Source organism: Cololabis saira, chromosome 15 (assembly GCF_033807715.1).
Source record: "Cololabis saira isolate AMF1-May2022 chromosome 15, fColSai1.1, whole genome shotgun sequence".
NCBI classification, from domain to species: Eukaryota; Metazoa; Chordata; class Actinopteri; order Beloniformes; family Belonidae; genus Cololabis; species Cololabis saira.
The window spans coordinates 11085101-11105596 of record NC_084601.1 but is presented as its reverse complement, the minus strand read 5'-3'; the positions used below and the strand labels follow the sequence as shown (position 1 = coordinate 11105596).

The following is a 20496-nucleotide window of genomic DNA, read 5'->3' as shown; positions in this document are numbered from 1 at the left end:
GCGTAGGCTGATGTCAATCACAATCATGTTACCGTGGATTTTCCCTGGATACCTTTGACTTTGTTTACTGTGTGGATGAAAGTTTTAGGGCACCACCTCGTGCATTAATGTCATACGTCTATGAGAAATAGTTATCATGCAGGTGTCTTTTTTTTTCCTTTTTCAGGTGAGTCATTCACAAAGACTAAATGACCCTCAGTTAGAGGCATGGGTGGTGGTCAGAGTGGATAAATGGAGTTTTGTGGGAACAACAGCATTAAAGGACGAGTCAGAAACTTCACGTCCTGCAATAGTGGCGGGGAAAGATCATGTGGTCCATGAGAAGTTCAATCAACACTCAAAGTGATGACATTTCACTCTCCACAAAAACAAACGGAAACAAAGTGCAGAGCCTCATACTGCACTTCCAGCAACAACTGAGACCAAACTCTAAGATATGGGAAGTTTAGGGAAGAGAAATTGTGCGTATTTGAACTTGTAACTTGCAGGATGTGGCATTTCATGAAAAATAAAAACATTTGATTTTTGAAATTTCACAGCAACCTTTAGTTGTACATTTACCTTTTTTGTTTTTTTCCCCCCACATAATTATGATCCTCCTTGTGTTGTCCTCTCTGTGATACTGCCAAATCGTCTCAAGCTCACTTTGTTTTGCTTTATTTTGCTTATCTCCACGCCAAAAGGATTTACATATTAAACAAATTATGAGTCATAAATGTCACAGCAAAGAGCAGGCGCTCGACACACACTGAGGGGAAGAAACAAACAGTGAGTTTTTTAAAGAGACTGACGGATTAACTTGAGCATATAAATTGTAAAGATGAGTTCCAGAGAACAAACTATTGTGTTTGTGTTTTGTAGTCTGTGTGAGTGTGTACGTGTGTTCTGTGGGTCCGTAAGTGTGACGGACCGGAGAGGGATGCTCTTACTTCTCCTGGCGAGTCTGCTCAGCTGTGGTTTCCATGGCGCACTCCAGCGAGCTTTGAAGTGAGTGGAGCTGATTGGTCGTCTCCTTCAGGAGGAAGCGGGTCACAAACTGCTCCAGGTGGGTGGACTCCTGATAGTCCTGGCAATCAGGGTGAGGGGGAGGACGAGTCAGAGCAGGGAGAACATTAAACGGGAGCTGCGACATGTGTTACATGACACTTGAGGGTCATAAATTACATAAGAAACAGATGAAGAAGAATATGTCAAAATTAAACTACTTATAAGAAAGTGTCAGGACTATAAAAGATCTATGAAAGTAAACAGATTTAAATGAATACACTTCAAAAACTCAAAATCTTACCAGGAATATTCATCTTATTTCTAGTTAAAATGTCTAATTTTTAGTAAAAAAAAATGTCATTACACTTAAAACAAGAATCATTACCAGAAAAATAACTTATTTGACAATTTTCACCTGTTTCAAGTAAATTTTCACTTGAAATAAGTAGAAAAATCTGCCAGTGGAACAAGATTTATCTTCTCATTACAAGCAAAAAAATAGATTTTTCTACTTATTTTAAGTGAAAATCTACTTGAAAAAGGTGAAAATTGTTGTTTTTTTTCCAGTGATGAGTCTTGTTTTAAGTGTAATAAGATTTTTTTGACTAAAAATGAGACATTTTAACTAGAAATAAGAAAAATATTCCTGGTAAGATTTTGAGTTTTTGAAGTGTATAGCTGAAACAAACATGAAAGAGTGAATTTGGACTTCATTTATCATACTATCAACAAATGTACGTCATATATCAAATGGAAAGCTTTGTTGAGAGGTCTTTAAAGATGTCCATCATGTTCACAGCTAACTAGTTAATTTTATCTGATAATTTTTTGCTACATTTTTTTCTTTACTAAAAGAAGTTGCTCGACAATGTCATCAAAGTCAAGTTAATTTCTAAACATAAGATGCACCCACTTAACGTTCATCAGTCATTGTTATACAAGACTTGTTCGCTCTTTGTGAAGTATCTTTTTTCTCCTTCTGATAAGCACAACAGGCGGTTGCATAATATGTGAAACGTGGCATGTTTACGTTTGTTATGTCAGAAAGTGCCCGGTGGCATGTGTCATTTCATGAGTCAAAAATGGATTTATTTGTGGCAGGCTGTGATTGTGGGGAAAACTGATGAAAAAGCTTTTAAAAAATAAAATAAAGAAATCTGTGACATTATGGAGATGTGTCATTTCCTCTGCCTGCAACGAAGCGGGAGGGCCGAGTGTTGTTTTGGATCCAAATCAAAGAGGGGTGAGGGATGCGTGTGTGCACGCCGCACCTGCTCCCACACTTGACTAATGATGAGAGGTTCGAAGGCAACTGCTAATGGAAGTTAGATTAGAGAATGATTAATACCCAAATGAGTGTTTGTTTGTGTCGATGCATCAGCATGTATCTGAAAGAGGACGAAGGGACACAAAGGTGGGACATCTTTATTCTATCAATGACTTCTTCATTTAAAAGCTGAATTCATTGCAGTGTGTGTTTGTCTCACAAATCCACTGCCACTTTGAACAGCTTCAGGTCTGCCTCGCTTTGCTTCACTTTGCTTCCCTCTTGCAACTCCTCCTTTATTGCCAGGTGTATGAACCGTCAAATGAGAGCTTTGATGGAGGCAGTGCCAACATGTTCCTCTTCAGTTTCCAGTTCTGCTCTGACGCCCAGCTTGTGTTCATACCTCAACCTCACCTGGCAGAAGTGAAGCTGGCTTTGTTTACCCTTAAAAGCCCCAGTTTCATTTCTTCATCAAAAAAAGATAAACTAGCAACAATAGAGCCACCAAGGCTCGCCCCAGTTATTCAGGAGCCCCTACAGGGTTTATCTAACAATCAAACACATTTTTAAGAGGAAGTTTGTGTCTTGGGGGGCCTTGCTTTAATGTACTAATGAGTAAATCTTCGTGTGATTCGAATTACCAGTTTAAGTTTCACTGTCCATATCCAAGTTAAATACAAAAAACTATGTTACAGTTCAGAAAGTCATAGCTATAGCACGAGACGCTGCCAGAGGTCATTTTTCACTGCCAAAAACAAAGACAAAATAGTAAGAGAACGGTGATGTACAGAGCTATGTATGAATGGAACTTACTTCCCAAACACTTTGAGCGAACTACTAGCATAAAAGAATTCAAATTATTAGTAAAGAAACATCTCTTAAATAAATACATATAAAACGTATTACGGTAAATTATTATTAAATGGTTATTGATTTACTAAAAATGGTCATTGGTTCAAGTTACAATAAGTGATCATAACTTAAACGCTTTGTAGATGACTATACATTGTTTGAATTGGTTGATGCTATTTAAAGAAGGTATGATTTTGTATTGTAATGCATTATATATAAATGTTTAACGGAATGACTGTAACCTTAATGTGAGTGTCAAAAGGAGCACTGGTATTATTTGACAGAAATCTAAATTACATTTTGTAGTAGAATTTACTTTTTTTTACTTTTTTCTTTTCTATTTTTCTTGTCTTTTTCTTTACTACCTCTTTAGGTTTGCTTTTAATTTTTTGTCTTGTATTGTATATTATGTGTCGGACCCCAGGAAGAATAGCTGCAGTTTTGCTGCAGCTAATTGGGAATCCAAATAAAACTATAAACTATAAACTGTTGGACTGATATTTTCAGTGTCGGGATGAATACTTTAGAGATGAAACAGAGTTCAGCATATAAGTCACAATGTCAAAAAGGTCAGGCTGTGAGGTTTGACGTCACGTACCAGCAGCACTCTTTTTTCATCTGATGAGCAAGATTCATATCGCAACATTTCCCTCGATGGCCAGTTTTTTTTAATCGTTATTTTTGGATTTGAAGGTCCAAAATGCAAACTCCCTTTTCGTCTTTTTTTCTTTACCTTTTGTAACATCAAAAACATTATTGGAATGTGACTCAGATGATGCTGAGCGTGAAACAAACGTCCCTGCAGAGTATGCAGCCTTGTCTCCACACAGCTACCGCATGCTGATGTTTGAGCACGACCTATTAAGACAGATCTCTATCCAACTCTAGTATTTGAGGAATTAAGGCGGTATTGTTGTATTCCCTGCAAGTGAACAAAGCATACCTATATGTAGAAACAGCTATACCTATAATTATTATGACACTTTTACTTTGCAATCTAATCCCTCCATTACTTGTACATCCCCAACACTTTATCATCAAGCCAAAAATGTGATGTTATTCTCCTGAATTAGAAGCTTTCGGGCAGCTTTGAATTTCTGAGGAGAAAAAAAGCCAGTGCTTCTGATCTGATTCACGCTGTATAAATATACCCTGCTTTGATTTGGATCCAAAGTCTTGTTGCACCCCCGCACATGTGTACGAATATATCATGCATGTACAGAAAAAAATATTTGTGTGCACAGTGAGCCGAAACACCTTACATATGCACACACATGCAGCCAGCCCCCTCTCACCCTTCTACAGCCAGAGACCACCCACTCAATAACATATGCAGCTGACGGAGAGACGACCAGGCTTTAGTCTGTGACTAATGCAGCATCTGTTTTCCTTCCAGCTCAGGCCAGATCAGAAAACAGTCAGCGAAATACACAAGATTTCACTGATTTTGGGCTATGAGTCATTTTTCTGGGGGTCAGAATGGTTTTAAATCCACCGATTCAGATGGGGTATGAGATGACTTCAGCGGTGTGAAATTGCGTGTGAAGTCCAGTGCTGCATTTCAAGCTTCATTATTCTGTGCAGACAGAAGTTGTTATTTTTTTGAGGTCAAATGTGTGTTTGGAGTCTGACTGGTGACACTTAGGGGAACAAGCTTTGTAACACCGATGGAGGAGGCATCAGGAGTCCTGTTTTTCATGAATTGAGGAAAGCATTTTATAAAACCTAACTGCCTTTTCTGACCTTCACATCTGGTTTCCTTTATGTGCAGCCTTTTATTTATTTTTTCTTAACAATTTAAAATGGTTTTGATTTTATGTCTTTTTAAAGAACCCGCTGTGCTTTATCTCATTTGGCGCCACAAATTTTAAAGGCAAAACCTTTTTCTGCCACTACCTTATTATCTTTGTTGTTTAAGATGTAACATTCTCTGTCACTTCTTTCTGCGCTAATAACAAAAAACAAACTACAGCTGTATAAATGCTATGACTCCCACGCAGTGTCCATGATAAGACGCGTCGACTTTGGTGCATATCTGAGGGGACATTTAGGGCTTCACAGCGTGTGTCATGTGTGCCAGAAGAGACGCTGCAGAACGAGAGAAAATTGCTAAAAAGAAAAAGAGTCTCTCCCTGCAGATGAAATCTGTCATCTCTCCAACTCCTTCTCACGTCTGTCATTTCTTATCTGACATCTCCTTAATCTCTCATCATTTACCCTGGTGGCAGTCAGCTTACTCTCCCTTTGCCACCTTCATCCTCTGATAATGTAAAAAGCAGTAAGCGTCAGACAGCTCTGCTCGAAGATCAAGAGGAAATTATACACAGGGATTAAAATCTTTTTTCTTTTCTTTTCGTTTTTATTGGTAAAGCAGCTGCAGTTTATGCGGTGAACAATGGCTCATTCTGCTTGGCTGTGTAATGTAAATTTGACTAATGGGAGATCTGAGGGAGCCCACTGGGCAGGATACTGGGACCTGACTGCAGAATGAAGCTGGAGAAAAAATCTTTTTATGTCATTGTTACTAAATTTAAGATTCGTCTTGCTCAAAATGTCAAACTAAATAAATCGTTGAGATTTCCTATGTTCATAAAGAATTACTGCAAGATTACTTTATTATTATTATTATTATTATCAATTATTATTATCAATTATTATTATTATTATTATTATTATTATTATTATTATTATTATTATTATTATTATTATTATTATTATTATTATTATTATTATTATTATTATTATTATTATTATAATTATTGTAGTAACAATCTTTATTTAGTGGATGCAGAGTTTGCATCCATAAATTCTTCTGTGAATAAAATACTTTTCTATTATACTTTTCTATTACATAAAGATTTGGTGTTTTAAACATTTACATCTAAAATATCAACTCCTGAGGCACAGGATTAGATATTTGTTCAGTAAGAAGATCATGCTTCTCACTATTCCCAATTATTTCTATTTAAAGCTTTATCCAAAAGATAAATTAAATCAGAGGTAGTACATTCTGAAATAAAAATAAGTTGAGAGCATGAGAGTATACAATTTGGTGTTTCAAGTGACTTCCAAACCATAAATAATCAGTCACAATCAGTTAGCTGCCTTGGCCAGAAAATATTCAGAGTACCACATTTTCAGGGTTCTGTGACATCAAACGTCCAGATCAAGAGTGTATGATTCAGCTTCCCAGCGTCAAATCATGTTGTAATATCTACTGTATACCTAAGAGGTTAATGCAAAGCTTTAGGACAACTCTAAAAACAAAAAAGTAAAAAATCTGAAATCTACTTCTTGGAAAAGGGAGCGTAGGTGTGAAACATGGCTGAAGGGAGATGTCTAGTATTTGTCTTTGCGGTATTTTGGCCAAAATCTGGAAATCCTGTCATTTTGTTAAAAAAGGGAATAATATGTTGCTTTTAACATTTGACGTATACAATAAATTGATGGTTCTCTGACAATGATACATTAGGACAAAGAGCCCTTTAGAGATGAGATTTGTTGTCTTGAGTGAAACTGTCTTAACCGTAATTATTGGAGTCTTGGGTCTGGAGGACCAGGTTCAAGCCCCAGAATGGCAACCAAGATGAACCAACTTGGGCCCCTGAGCAAGGCATTAACCCTGATTGCTCCATGGTGCGTGTGACATGTCTCAGATCTAAGTCACTTTGGATAAAAGCGTCTGCTAAATGACAGTAATAGTTGTAGTAGTCGTGGTTTTCTCTCATCTCATACTGTGATATCTGGTGCCGTATGGCCAGAGGAAACAAAGACAAAGATTTAAGAGAAATGTTTGATTAAAAAGGAGTTCCTACACATTCAGTGAATGATGTTAGAGAAATATAATTATATTTATATTTATAATTCTATATTCAAATCTCGTGTATGTATTTTTATATTGGCACGGCTACTACCTCAGTTAATTAAACTGTATCTATTATTGCTCTGCATGGAGGAAGGGGACAGTCCCACTGGGGTGGCAAACCGGGGTGGTGGTCCCTCTGTTTAAAAAGGGGGACCGGAGAGTGTGTTCCAACTACAGGGGGATCACACTTCTCAGCCTCCCGGGGAAAGTCTACGCCAGGGTACTGGAGAGGAGATTACGGCCGATAGTCGAACCTCGGATTCAGGAGGAACAATGCGGTTTTCGTCCCGGTCGTGGAACACTGGACCAGCTCTACACCCTCCGCAGGGTGCTCGAGGGTTCATGGGAATTTGCCCAACCAGTCCACATGTGTTTTGTGGATCTGGAGAAGGCATTTGACCGTGTCCCTCGTGCCATTCTGTGGGGGGTGCTGAGTGAGTATGGAGTCCGGGGCCCTCTATTAAGGGCTGTCCGGTCTCTGTATGATCGGAGCAGGAGTCTGGTTCGCATTGCCGGCAGTAAGTCAGACTTGTTCCCGGTGCATGTTGGACTCCGGCAGGGCTGCCCTTTGTCACCGTACCTGTTCATAATTTTTATGGACAGGATTTCTAGGCGCAGCCAGGGGCCGGAGGGGATCCGGTTTGGGAACCTCAGGATTTCATCTCTGCTTTTTGCAGATGTATTGTCCTGTTGGCTTCATCAGACCGGGACCTCCAGCATGTGCTGGGGCGGTTTGAGGCTGAGTGCAACGCGGCAGGGATGAGAATCAGCACCTCCAAGACCGAGGCCATGGTTCTCGACCGGAAAAGGGTGGCATGCCTTCTCCGGGTGGGTGGAGAAGTTCTGCCTCAGGTGGAGGAGTTCAAGTATCTCGGGGTCTTGTTCACGAGTGAGGGAACGATGGAGCGTGAGATTGACAGACGGATCGGTGCAGCGTCCGCAGTTATGCGGTCGATGTACCGGACCGTCGTGGTAAAGAGGGAGCTGAGTCGAAAGGCGAAGCTCTCGATTTACCGGTCAATCTACGCCCCTACCCTCACCTATGGTCATGAACTTTGGGTAGTGACCGAAAGGACAAGATCGCGGATACAAGCGGCCGAGATGAGTTTCCTCCGCAGGGTGGCTGGACGCTCCCTTAGAGATAGGGTGAGGAGTTCGGTCACCCGGGAGGAGCTCGGAGTCGAGCCGCTGCTCCTTCACGTTGAGAGGAGTCAGCTGAGGTGGCTTGGACATCTGTACCGGATGCCTCCTGGACGCCTCCCCAGGGAGGAGTTCCAGGCATGTCCCACCGGGAGGAGACCCCGGGGAAGACCCAGGACATGCTGGAGAGACTATGTCTCTCGGCTGGCCTGGGAACGCCTCGGACTCCCCCCGGAGGAGCTGGAGGAAGTGTATGGGGTGAGGGAAGTCTGGGCATCTCTGCTGAGGCTGCTGCCCCGCGACCCGGTAACGGAAAAGCGGGAGAAGATGAGTGAGTGATGAGTATTATTGCTCTGTGAACTCTGTTAGATCTATTATTTATGAATACTGTATTTGACTCTTTTTTTTTCTCTTTTTTTTTGTCTGTCTTGTTTCTGTTTATTTGGGTTCAGGCTTGTTTTTCCCCAATTTGGTCAGTTTGTATCATCCTACCTTCTTTGTCTTGTCCATTGCCTTCAATATGGACATATTCAGCTCTTCTAAAGCAGCAAGAACATTCTCATATTCGCCAAGGTGCTGGGAGAAATATTCTTCAAAAGATGAAAAACAAAATAAATGGAATGATAGAGAGGGAAAAATGTATCTCAGTTAGACATTTTGGAGGGGTTTGGTTGAAATATCAAATGAGATTTCTGTCTTCTCTTGAGAGCAAGGTGGCAGCTCTGCTTCTTATTTTTTAACTTTTCTTTGTGTAAGAGAAGAGCCAGCTTACCACACAGTTCATCTGTGTCCACATTCCTGCAAAAAGATAACACAAGAGACAGATTAGAGGGAGAAGAGTACCTCAAAAAAAGCTGTTTCCAAGACTACAGAAGAGTGCATGTACTGCTTTCATTTTTACTGAATCAATGTGTAATTGCTTTTATTTCTCTCGCTCATTTTCCCAGAACAACTTGTGAGTGGTTTGCAAGACAGAGACAGAATGGAAATTCTTCAAAGGGAACTCTTCAGAAATTTGCTGTTTATTATCACTGTATCTGTGCTTGAAAGTAAAGAGTGGAAACAGAAAGGAGATGAAAGAGGCAGAGAGAATGAGAATACGTTACAGGATAATGAGTTATTGTATCAGCAGTTTGGATAACCCCACCCAAAAAAACTAAAAATGCATGCGTATGTGACAGAGAATGTGAGACTGGGGAATTACATTTGTTTTAACTCTCTTCCACACAAGCAGTGGTTGTTGTTCACAAGGGAGAAAAGCCTGCTGCTAGAAACTGGTTTGAACAGGAGAAAACACTTAAGCCCACAGGGGTGAGCCAAGAACAGAGGAAGAAACCAGCGGTTAGGCCCTCAAAGGCAGAATAGAGGATTAAGCACTTTCTGAAATGACTATTTTAACATTGCAGGCACCCTAATGGGTTGCACATGATTAAAGAAAATTAATAAAGCACGAAGAATAATGTTTATAATACATGTCACATTATTAGAATACAATTCTGAAAAAGCTTTCACTGACAACAACAGCAATGATTTGCACATCTAAACCCGTGATTCATTCAGAATAGAACATAGACAGCATACAAAATGTTGACAGTGAGACAATTTAGCGTTCAATGAAAAATATCAGCTCGTTTTGAATTTGAGGGCAGCTGCACATCTCAGAAAAGTTGAACAAATTACACCATAAATAAAGTGTTTACTATGTCCTATATGTCTATATTACATGGTCCTACTGATATTAATAGCAGCATTAGTGCATACTTGTAAATATTTACACATACATCTTCTCATGAATATGCACATGCCTACAAAATATATACATATACATATATTTGCATACATTTGAGTACTAATACACATCTCCAATGAGAATGTTGGTTTTAAAGAGAGCATCTCATGAGGAATTGTTTGACTTTTTACCAGCTGAACATTTGATGAAAGGAAAGACATGACAAAGAAGATCTAGTTAGCAGCTTAAGCCCTAAATTAAAAAAATACCATAATATTTATTGTTTTTAGATGCTGCATGCCCTTGCTTTAAAAATGCGGCGTTTTCAATGTCTTATTGTTAATAAAACGTGTTTGAGATTTACAAATCACTGCATTCTGGTTTTATTTACATTTTTCAGTCAGGCAATTGCGCCCATTGGTGACTCATCCTTTAATCAATACAAGATTTGACTTCTACTGAAAATCCCAACAGCTTTATCTCCTGCCACCTCCTGTGCTCATTTTAACGAAATTGTCACACAATCAATTTAAGGTGGAGTTTGTCAAAGGGTGTGTGATTGAGCTCGGAGAGGACGGCAGCAGGGACAGTGATGGGCTGGAACTGGATCAGGTGAGCGAACGCTCTAACCACCGACAGAAACTTTACATATCTTATTTATAAGTAGGACAAGTTACTCAAAAACACAAAAACACATACTGTAATTCTGGCAAAATGTTAATTAATTCACATTACTTGTTATTTTAGGGTGTGACAGCATAGTGAGGGTCAGAATGTAGTCATTTATTTATTAATGACATCTAATCAGAAAAATATCGTTGCCAGGTTCAGGCTTAACTTGCTCTGAGTAATATATAGCAAGCTGATCCTAAAAAAGAGATGTCAAATAAAATTATTAATATCAGTTTGTTTAGCTTTATACTTAATCTAATAAAGACTAAACCTATGTTTTGACCTAATTTCATTTTTGTTTTTAATTTTACTCACCTTTGAGGACCTGGGAAACATATTACCATCAAAAACAAGCCAATAATGATTGTTCAGGCAGAACAAAAACATAGCTCATCTTATGGCATTGCTCACACGCAGCTCTGACCATTGGTCGCCTTTTGAAATAATAATGTCTGTTTGTTTCCGTACTTGCACAGCACACAGCTGAGGCTAACATCAAGCGACGACGTCATTGTGAATGTTTTATAACAGGAACGTGTGGACATGATTTACAAAGACTTCAAGAACCATTCCAGGTTGAAACAGCTCTGGTTCTATTATTAGATGGCAAAGAGGTGTAAACATTAGTTCGGGAGCAACGCAACTTGAGCTGAAGCAGGAATGTTTGCACTTTGTACATAAACCTAGGTCAAAATACATTTGTATCTCAAGCCTCTTGCCTGCTCGAGACTCAAATATGTCATTTTATTTCTACTTTGTCATAAATATAAAAGTGCTGATTTAGTTCTATGGAAGCAGAGTTGTCCTCTGTTTGGAGTGACACTTTTTAGTTACATCAGAGGCTTAAACAAGTATTGTATGTTGACGAATCAATTGCCCCAAGTGCTAATATGGCATCAATTCAGCCCCTACTGTGCTGTCAATCAAAACCTTGAATCTGTAGCCAAGATAACAAAATCTCTAACCGAGAGGGCAATTATCTTTCTCGGTGATACTTTCCTTTTCTCACCATCTGCTCTAACTCTGTTTTCAAACTGTCCTTTTCAGTTGTGCTTTATCTTTTTTTTCCAGTTGCAACTCTGAAATTAAAGCTGCAAGCAGCGATGAACGGGCCCTCGCGCGTGATATTTTCACCAATAAAGTTAAAGGACTCAAAACTAAGTCCATGACTCTTTATGTCAAACCATTCAAAAGTTATGGCAGAAAATATGAACTATCAAATATCGACCAATCAGATGAAGGGGCGGGGCTAATTTGCACCAATTATGTTCAAGGACTCAAAACTGAGTCCGATGACACCACCCACGAGTCTTTATGTCAAACCATTCAAAAGTTATGGCAGAAAGTAGGAACTATCAAATATGGATCAATCAGATGAAGGGGGGGGCGCGCTTTTTGGCGTCTAGCGTCGCCACGGTAACGCTTTTGACTGAGAAAAGTAATGCGCATCGTCGCAGGATGGAGACGCACATTTTGATGTATAACACACCTGGGTGCACGTTACGGTTCGGGCCGTATTAACGGCCGAAGAAATGGCATAAATTCCGCCAAAATTACCCGATTAATTCAAAATGGCCGACTTCCTGTTCGGTTTCGGCCAAGGCGCCAAGAGACTTTTCTTTAAGTTGCGACATGATACAGGTGTGTACCGATTTTCGTGCAATACGTCAAATCGTATTGTGGGGCTTGAGGCACAACATTTTCTAGGGGGTGCTGTTGAGCCATTAGGCCACGCCCAATAATATTACCCATTAATGCAAACCATTAAATATCACATTTTTCGCCAGGCCTGGCTTGCGTGCAAAATTTGGTGACTTTTGGGGCAAATTAAGGGGGGCAAAAAGGCCCTCATTTCATCAGAAGAAAAACGAAAATAAAAATAAAAACTAGAACGAGAACGAGAACAATTCCTACAGATACAATAGGGCCTTCGCACTGTCAGTGCTCGGCCCTAATGAGTGCTGCATCAGTCTACAGCGGGGAGGTGGGACATAGCTGAGGTCTAGAACCTGATTAGCTACTGAATGACTCAGTACCTGATGTCCACATCAGGGCGCCAAAAATGTGGTTGTCGCACACGTAGAGAACCAGCATGAGGAGGTAAGTTGTTAATGTCTGTCCCTTCTTCATCACATGTGACAAAATTGTTAATGACATTAACAACTTACCTCCGTCGACGACCAAGCAAGAGCTGAGTCATTCAGTAGCCAATGAGTTACTAGAGCTCAGCTACGTCCCACCTCCCCGCTGTAGAGTGATGTGGCTTCAGAATTGCAACCGCTAAAAGAAAAAGCGCAACTGACAGACGGTTAAAAAATCAGAGATGCTTTGAGAATAATGGTGGGGGGAAAAAATCAATATTGCAATATATTGTTGCGCTCTCTTTCGCAATAAATAATCAATAAACTGACGGCAAATATCGATATTTTATAACACACATAATGGATTTACGCGGTTGTCACCGCACTATTGTTCATGCACTTTAATTTGTCCAGCTGTACAGTGTTTATATTTACAAGACTAGGAGGCAGTGAGGTACTATGCAAAATTAAGTTGCTTACTGACTTTTCAGTATTAGAAACAAAGCTGTGCACTGTCCTGGTTTATATAAAACATGTTATTAATGTTCATGCACTTTAATTTGTCCAGCTGTACAGTGTTTACATTTACAAGCCTAGGAGGCAGTGAGGAAATATACAAATGCACTTTCTTTGTACATTGTATGATGTTTTGGCATTGAATAAATGCATAACTACAGACGTTTTCCTTTTTATGGGTATTTTTTCTTTTTCAGTCACATATATCGTGATATATCGTTGATGAAATTTCTTACAATATATCGAATATCGTGATATTATCGTTATCGTGGGCCACATATCGCCACAGTATTGAATTGTGAGTTACCCGTATCGTCCCACCCCTAGTTGAGAACTTATGGAAAATAAAAGTGTTGAATTGATGCCAAATGCTGCCAATGTTCTCACTGCTTCAGTTCACAAAAGTTCACACCTTATCATCTAATAATAGAGCTTGGCTAGTTTTAACTCCTTCCAACACTCCTGTCAATTTTAACAAAACCCCGAGCCATAACTTCCCAGCTGCACTTCTGTCACATAAACTGAGGTTTGGTGCTATATTTATGTGCGATCTGTGGCTCAGCGGGCCACGGACTCACAAATGCTCTCTGAGTTTTATACAATCCGTGCGAGGTGGTTGTGACAGGGTTCCAGGTAACGTGCAACACTAATGACAACAATAATGAGCTCAGCGACTGCATGAGTACGGGAGAGGATGCCAACAAACAGACATTTGTATTCTCATTAATGCAGCTGCGCATCACATTGAAATGTCTGCTTTGAACATAACTAACCTTTTTTGCTCATCATTTTTGATTCATAGATATGAGAACAAAAGAGCCAAATTTCACTGTAGGCTGATCTGTGAACCCCAGAGGAGAGTCTGGTTACAGTCTGTGTGTGGTCTCCTCCCGGTATCTGGTGTTTACTGTGGTGTGAGCAACACCTCTTTTAACAGCATCAGTAGTGCATTATGACACCTGAGACTGACTTTTTAGTTTTTTTAGTTTTATTTTTAAAGCCTCCTTAGCTGATTTTCTCTTCATGGGAGACCGATGGCTAGCAGGGAGCGCCATGGGAGCGCTCCTACTTCACATCTCATTCCCTTTTTTTCAGTACTAAGCAAGTGAATAAATAACAATCTCTTGGCAAGTTTTCCCTTTTTTTATGGAAAACTGGTGTCCTGTGGTTTTAAGACGTCTCCCTGCTTCAGCACACTCTGATACAAATGACAACAGAGATGTTCAGACCTTGATGACAAGCTGAGGTGTGTTGGAGCCGGGGAGTGAAGACCATGCCTTACAGCATATTTGATCATAACAATCATATTTTATGTATGTTTATATATGTAATGTATGTGGCTATGTTGGTTTTGAGTAGTGTATTACAGGTAGACTATGCATAGAAGGGACATACGGTAAAGGGGGAAATAATGCAAAGATATTGTGATATAAATGTATTATTTTAATTAAGCTGGTTGTTCTTTAACCACAATAACAACCATTTTTATCCTGGGAGAAGGCGTGGAGGACGATTATAGACTCGTGGCTTCCTGGACAGCAGACCTGAATGGAAAGGCAATACCGAGGCTGCCTACAAAAACTGATGGAGGAAAATGTACTCTTCAAGGAAATCTATCTTGTACAAGTCCGTAACAGAGATTGCTGGTTTACTTGATGTTACCTGTTGGGGAAACAGCATCAAAACCGGCAAGTTAAAGACACTGAACAAACTGGTAAGAGGGAACGGTCTGTAATGGAGACTGCTGCAGAATCCTTTAAAGTGATTGTGGAAGAAGCTGTTTAACATGAAAAAAACAATGAACAACAAGAAAAATCCTACAACACAGCAATTAATCCTGTCCTCAGAAAAACCCCCAAAACTCCTGTGACTCTTTTCGATAAAATTGCAGAGGAGGAAGCTGTTCTGTACTTGTACTGTAATTATGGTGGCCAATCCACCACAACACCCAGAATCACTGCACTGCTGTTTGTGGTAACGTTTACCTGTTTTATTCTGCACCTTAATGTTCTAGATGGTGGATGTACAATAAGGGAATAGTAAGCAACTTCCAAATAAACATCCTAGGAGTAACTTAGGCATGCAGCGCTACTGCAGAATCCAAGATGACGGCACAATCTAGCTGCTGAAGGAACCGTCACAAAGAAGTGATTCATGACGGGAAGTTGGGATCAAAGGCTTTTTAGGCTGACCTTCACAAAAGATTTCTTGAACAAGGAAAAAGGTGAAAGATGAATTGTGTGGGAGGATTCATTTCTTTCACTGAGCCATTATCGACTTTTTATGGTTTTTGCGCCACTTAACATGGCATTTAATGCTGATGAAGGAAAGAGCTTTCATGGTATCGAGCTGCATTCAGCTCTCGTATGTTTTGGGTTAAAAGCGCTTGGAAAAGTCTCCGTTTAGTAACTGCAGTCGGGTTAATAGCTGCTGCTCCAGTAGAGGAGTCTACAAAAGAGAGGATTTAAGAAAAATAAAATGGAGAAACAGTTTGACTTACTCGGTGTTATGAGTGTCAATCGTGTGGAAGAGTTCCTTCAGCTCCTCGGCTGTCAGAACGCCATCAGAGAAGTAGGATTTGAATTCATCAAATGACAGTTTTCCATCATCTGGGGACCAATCACAGATCATCAGACAACAATAACAGTAACCTCAAAAAAACAGTGTTTTTTTACGATTTAAGGCAAAAAAAATTCAGTAAAGAATAAATAATAGACAATAACTTCACAAAAATTCTAATAAATGACTTCTGCATCAAATAACCTCAGGCAAAATGTTAAAAGCGAACCACTGACAATTCGTACAGCTGTGTCTCCAGCTGTGTCTTTCTGTTTGTGTGGGTGCGAGGTGGCCGATCTTTAACGTTTCCCCGCTGACCTACTGTAAAGCTGATGTTCAGTGTGACAGCCATGCTGCTTTAGATGTCGGGAAAAATAGACTCTTGCACATAAAGGGAGCACATTGTGACTCACGGACGATGAGCTCAGGAGCAAAGCTTGGAGCAGGCTGGACATATAGTTGTTGCTGTTTTTACAACACCGAAAGCAAGTACGTGGGAGGACTAGCGCCGCCTGGCAAGGCCTCAAGTCATTTGCAGCGTGGGACAGATATTTAATGAACAATGGAGCATGGCATGTCACGGTTGATGTCATGTGAACAATGGTAATTAGCAATGTTGGTGGTTCTAAAATCTGAAATAGGAAGCCAGTTATCTTTCGAGGCCTGTTGCCAGGAACAGACGTCAACACTTTTCTGGTTTGAGACCAGAACAATGATGCCGTATCTACATGTTTGACAGCTCTAGACGGAGCTACAAGTGTTCGGTTTTGAGGAACATCAGCTGTATCTTCCCCCAGAAAAACAGGCAGTAGAGTTCAGGTAGTCGGCGAGTTGGTGGTGAGTGGCACAGAAACGAGTCTGCAGGACTAGTCCTGCAGGACACCAGTCTGGTGACGTTATTTTTTAAAAATCTTTTTACATTTCTTTGTATTGGCAAATTGCGCCTAAGAAACAAAGATGGCTTTGCAAAGTGAAATACCTGCAGGAATGACCTGGTTAAAGTTAGAACATAAAACACATGCCTAATTTTTTGTTTGGGGGAAATGAAAACATGCCAGCCCAGACACTTTCATTTCTATGTTGCTTTTACATTTTCCGTTTATTGTTGATTTTAATCTGTACGTTTTTACAGTTAGTCCTTATTTTAACAGGGAAAAAGTTGCATATATTCCAAACAACAAGGCTAGTTGGATTTGACAAGTACGCCTCATTAAAACTTAAAGCTAACCTTGTAAATATTTCATCTATTGTGCAAACGTGTGTCCCAGTTGTGTTACAGTTCATCGCATGAGTTGGTTTGAAATAAAGACATCTCCTTCTCAAAACAAATCACAGAGACGTCCTGTTGGAAGAGTGGGACCTTTTTGTTTTTCTAAAATCATCATTGATTCATTTTCTATTCTCACTTAATCCTGTACAGGGACTCTAACCCAGTTTAGTACAGGCATATTTCAAATCTTGTGAAAACATAATCAAATGATTTGCATTTCATTTAAACTCCATACTCAAATTTAAATTGTTCAAACAGTCATAGAATCTGAATAAATCCCTGCATGTCCGAATCAGGCTTCTGAAAATAACGAAAATGAGCAGAGTTCATCTTCAAATACAGTTTTAAAAGTGCGTATAAGAACACACACGCACAAAAACCACAAACCCAGCAGACTTACTGTATCTGCCCCAGCTTGTTTACGACGGATGGAGGCAAAGTGAAAAACTATCCTGTGGTCTCAACAAATAAAAATGTAAGTTTCATTTTGGATAAAAGAGGCCCCATCCAGCCTTTTATCACGACGCCTTTCAAAGCCATCATGACTTACATTTGTGCACCATCACTGCTGAACTAGTCTCCAAAGGTTACAGTTAAAGAAATAATACAACGCCCTAACAAACGTATCCCAGTCATGTGCCTTATGAACTTTTAGCTGACATGCAATTTTTAAATCAGCCCAAAAAATGAAAAGATGTTAAACTTCTCACTTTAGGCATGTAATGTTCCGTTCGTTCATCCAAGTGTTATTGGTTGTCAATGGTTGAAAATGAAGAATAAACACCTAAAGTACTATTATAGGATGTATACTGATGTCATTCTTCAATACACCCTGTTTTCATTTAGCTGCTTCGTCACAAAGTCAGTCCTTGTATGTTGTCTGTGTACCAACAACTTAATTATCGTATTCCCATGCCTTCCCATGCATATTCAGATTTATCTCTTAGCTCGACCTCATGGAACAAAACAAACTAGTCAAATGCAAAACCTACATGCCACATGGAGATTGATTGAGATGTGTCACTGTTCGTTGAGATTCGTAGCTTTGTTGTATGCACTCCCTTTTTAATATAAAATAAAGCCTAATTTTAGGGGGATTTTTTTGTATGCATATTTTGTATCAGAGGAAAGAGCAGGTGAAATAAAAGATTACATTGAAATCCCAGGTATGTAGATTCACATCATTAAAGGTAGACTGCTATGATAAGTGTATCTCAATTGTGCAGTTTTTTTATTTTATTCATTCATTTTTTTGAATGTTTTTCTTCATTAATGCTCTGAAACACAGACTCAACAGGCATGGTCAGTATCCTGTTTCCATGGAAACTGAGAGTATCAGCAGAGTCATGATCAGAATTTCATTGACTAAGTACATCTGCCTCTGCAGACATGAGAAATGCTGGTTGTAGTAACGCTTGAGACGTGCAGCATCTGTTTACGGGGGAGCTGGAGAGGAGCTGGATGCTGGAGCACGTACCGTTTTTATCGGCCCGCCGCAATATCTGTAATGGGAGAGGGGAAAAGATGGATGTCAAACAAAGTGTCACATCAAAGCTAAGATAAGTGTGTGTGTGTGTGTGTGTGTGTGTGTGTGTGTGTGTGTGTGTGTGTGTGTGTGTGTGTGTGCGTGTGCGTGCACATATGAGTGTGGGGATCATTGATCACCCCTGTAAATGTGGTGTGCCGTTGAATTATTGATTGTGCTGTCCCAGAGTCCAGACGAGATGAAAGAGAGTGGCAAGGACCACATAAGCTTTAAACTGCTGGGACCACTAATCTAAAAATAGTGTTACCCACTTTCTCTTCTTGTGATGACACTCGGTGGACCTCTTGAGTACACATGCTTCATTATGGAAGTAAGTTACACATGCAGAACCTACACTTAAAAAAACAACAAAGCCTTTCATTTTCCTGATTTTCCAGCTGAGAGCTCTGCTACTCCCCGCTACGCAACAAGCAGACTGAAATGTTTACATAATCTCACTTTAAACCCTGTTACATCGTCCCAGTCTCTGGGTATAATTGGTCATTTAAACTGAACACAAGCCCACAGTGTACATTTCCAAAGTAAATAAATGAATAAAACAGTCCTAAAACAACTAAAACAATCAGACAGTACTTGTGTGCCTGTGCTGGAAACTGCAGTTAACCTTACTTATTATATAGCTCTTTTATAATTATCTGCATAATTAACTGCATTTTTATCAGTTATCTATTAAGAGAGTCTGAATAGTCTTGGATAGATATAATAATTATAATTTACTGTTCACTGATTAATTGAGATTTTAATTAATGGTATGGTAGCACCTGTGCTTAACATACTAAACCAGGTCTTATCTCATTTCATACCTCAGAATAACCTTTATACATCTTATGTGTGCAATTAATGAAATGATTGAATAAAACTGATCATATTAAGTGAGGATTTATTTGACATGTGCAATGAGTTCAAACCACGGAAATGACACCAGCAGCCGAGCAAGAACAAGGAGAATAAGAACATTTCTGAGGATGAAATGACTCGTTTTCAGGGGCTGAAGCGGAGGCTTGACACATGTCGGGAGACAGCACCTCTGTCAACCAACTCGTCTCTTGTGGTTTCTTTGCCTGTCTCTCATAGTCAGAAAACAACGCATCTGTTTGACATCAATGACATGATGACATGATGCATCCTTCTGCTTTCAATAACTCATGGTGGTTTGCATCCTTCCCTCCAACAGCGGAGACAGCCAACAGGTTTATTTTGAAGACATCACAAGTGCAAGAAAGCACAGAGGAACGAGTGAAATATAATGAGGTGGAAGAAAAGAGGAGGAAGGCATGGAACAACAGAAGTAGAGCTCTTGGGAGAGGATCATTGGCTTATATGCATGCAGCATGCCGTGCGACTTAACTATATTTAAATCTTCATCATGCGTGGGAGATCTGAAAAGCATCCAAGCTTTGAAATTTTACCCCACCCCCTTCCATTTCATTAAATAATTTAAGATCTTTTTTTTCCCTCAATTAGCAAGTAATAACAACTACACTTTAATATTCCTATTGGATTATTTGAGTAATTGGTCATGAAAACTGATATGTGAACAAATGACCAGCTTTGAGAATTTCACACCACATTTCTTAGTAAAGGTCAAATCTGTCAAATAAATTAATTCCAAGAAACGCTCCTGCTTCACGAGGTGCCATCATAAGTCTGAAAAGGCACAAGTGTAGTAACTGTGAGCGTAATAGTAACACGTTTCAATAATTTTCCTTTTTTTCAGGCAGTCTTTGATTGATTTTTCTAAATTGATATAAGAAAATATAATGTGACTTTACAGTTTCAGTCAGTGCAGTTAATGAAAGATCAAAATGAATGCTGATACTCTGGAGCAGGTCCCCTAAATGGCATAGAAATGCATACTTACATCAATAAAAATTGACATTCCCTTTTTAATTTCCACTTGAACGCTGGGCTCCTCTGGCACAGACTGCATCTCCTCTGAACAATCCATCATCCACAGTGTGGCTTCAGCTGTCAGTGCAGAGGAATGTGTCCTCCTGAGTCTTTTCAACACT

General features: G+C 39.6%; 1 protein-coding gene across 1 annotated transcript in view; it reads right to left on the bottom strand.

Moving 5' to 3' along the window:
• necab1 (N-terminal EF-hand calcium binding protein 1) overlaps nucleotides 1-20496 on the bottom strand; it is a 41669-nt gene extending 21173 nt beyond the window's left edge. The window contains exons 1-6 of the mRNA XM_061741834.1: nucleotides 20346-20496; nucleotides 18416-18440; nucleotides 15610-15718; nucleotides 8884-8909; nucleotides 8604-8701; nucleotides 930-1066 (exon numbers count right to left, since the gene is read on the bottom strand). Of these exons, the coding sequence (XP_061597818.1) occupies nucleotides 930-1066; nucleotides 8604-8701; nucleotides 8884-8909; nucleotides 15610-15718; nucleotides 18416-18440; nucleotides 20346-20435 (485 nt within the window). The 5' untranslated portion in view covers nucleotides 20436-20496. The remainder of the gene's footprint in view (nucleotides 1-929; nucleotides 1067-8603; nucleotides 8702-8883; nucleotides 8910-15609; nucleotides 15719-18415; nucleotides 18441-20345) is intronic.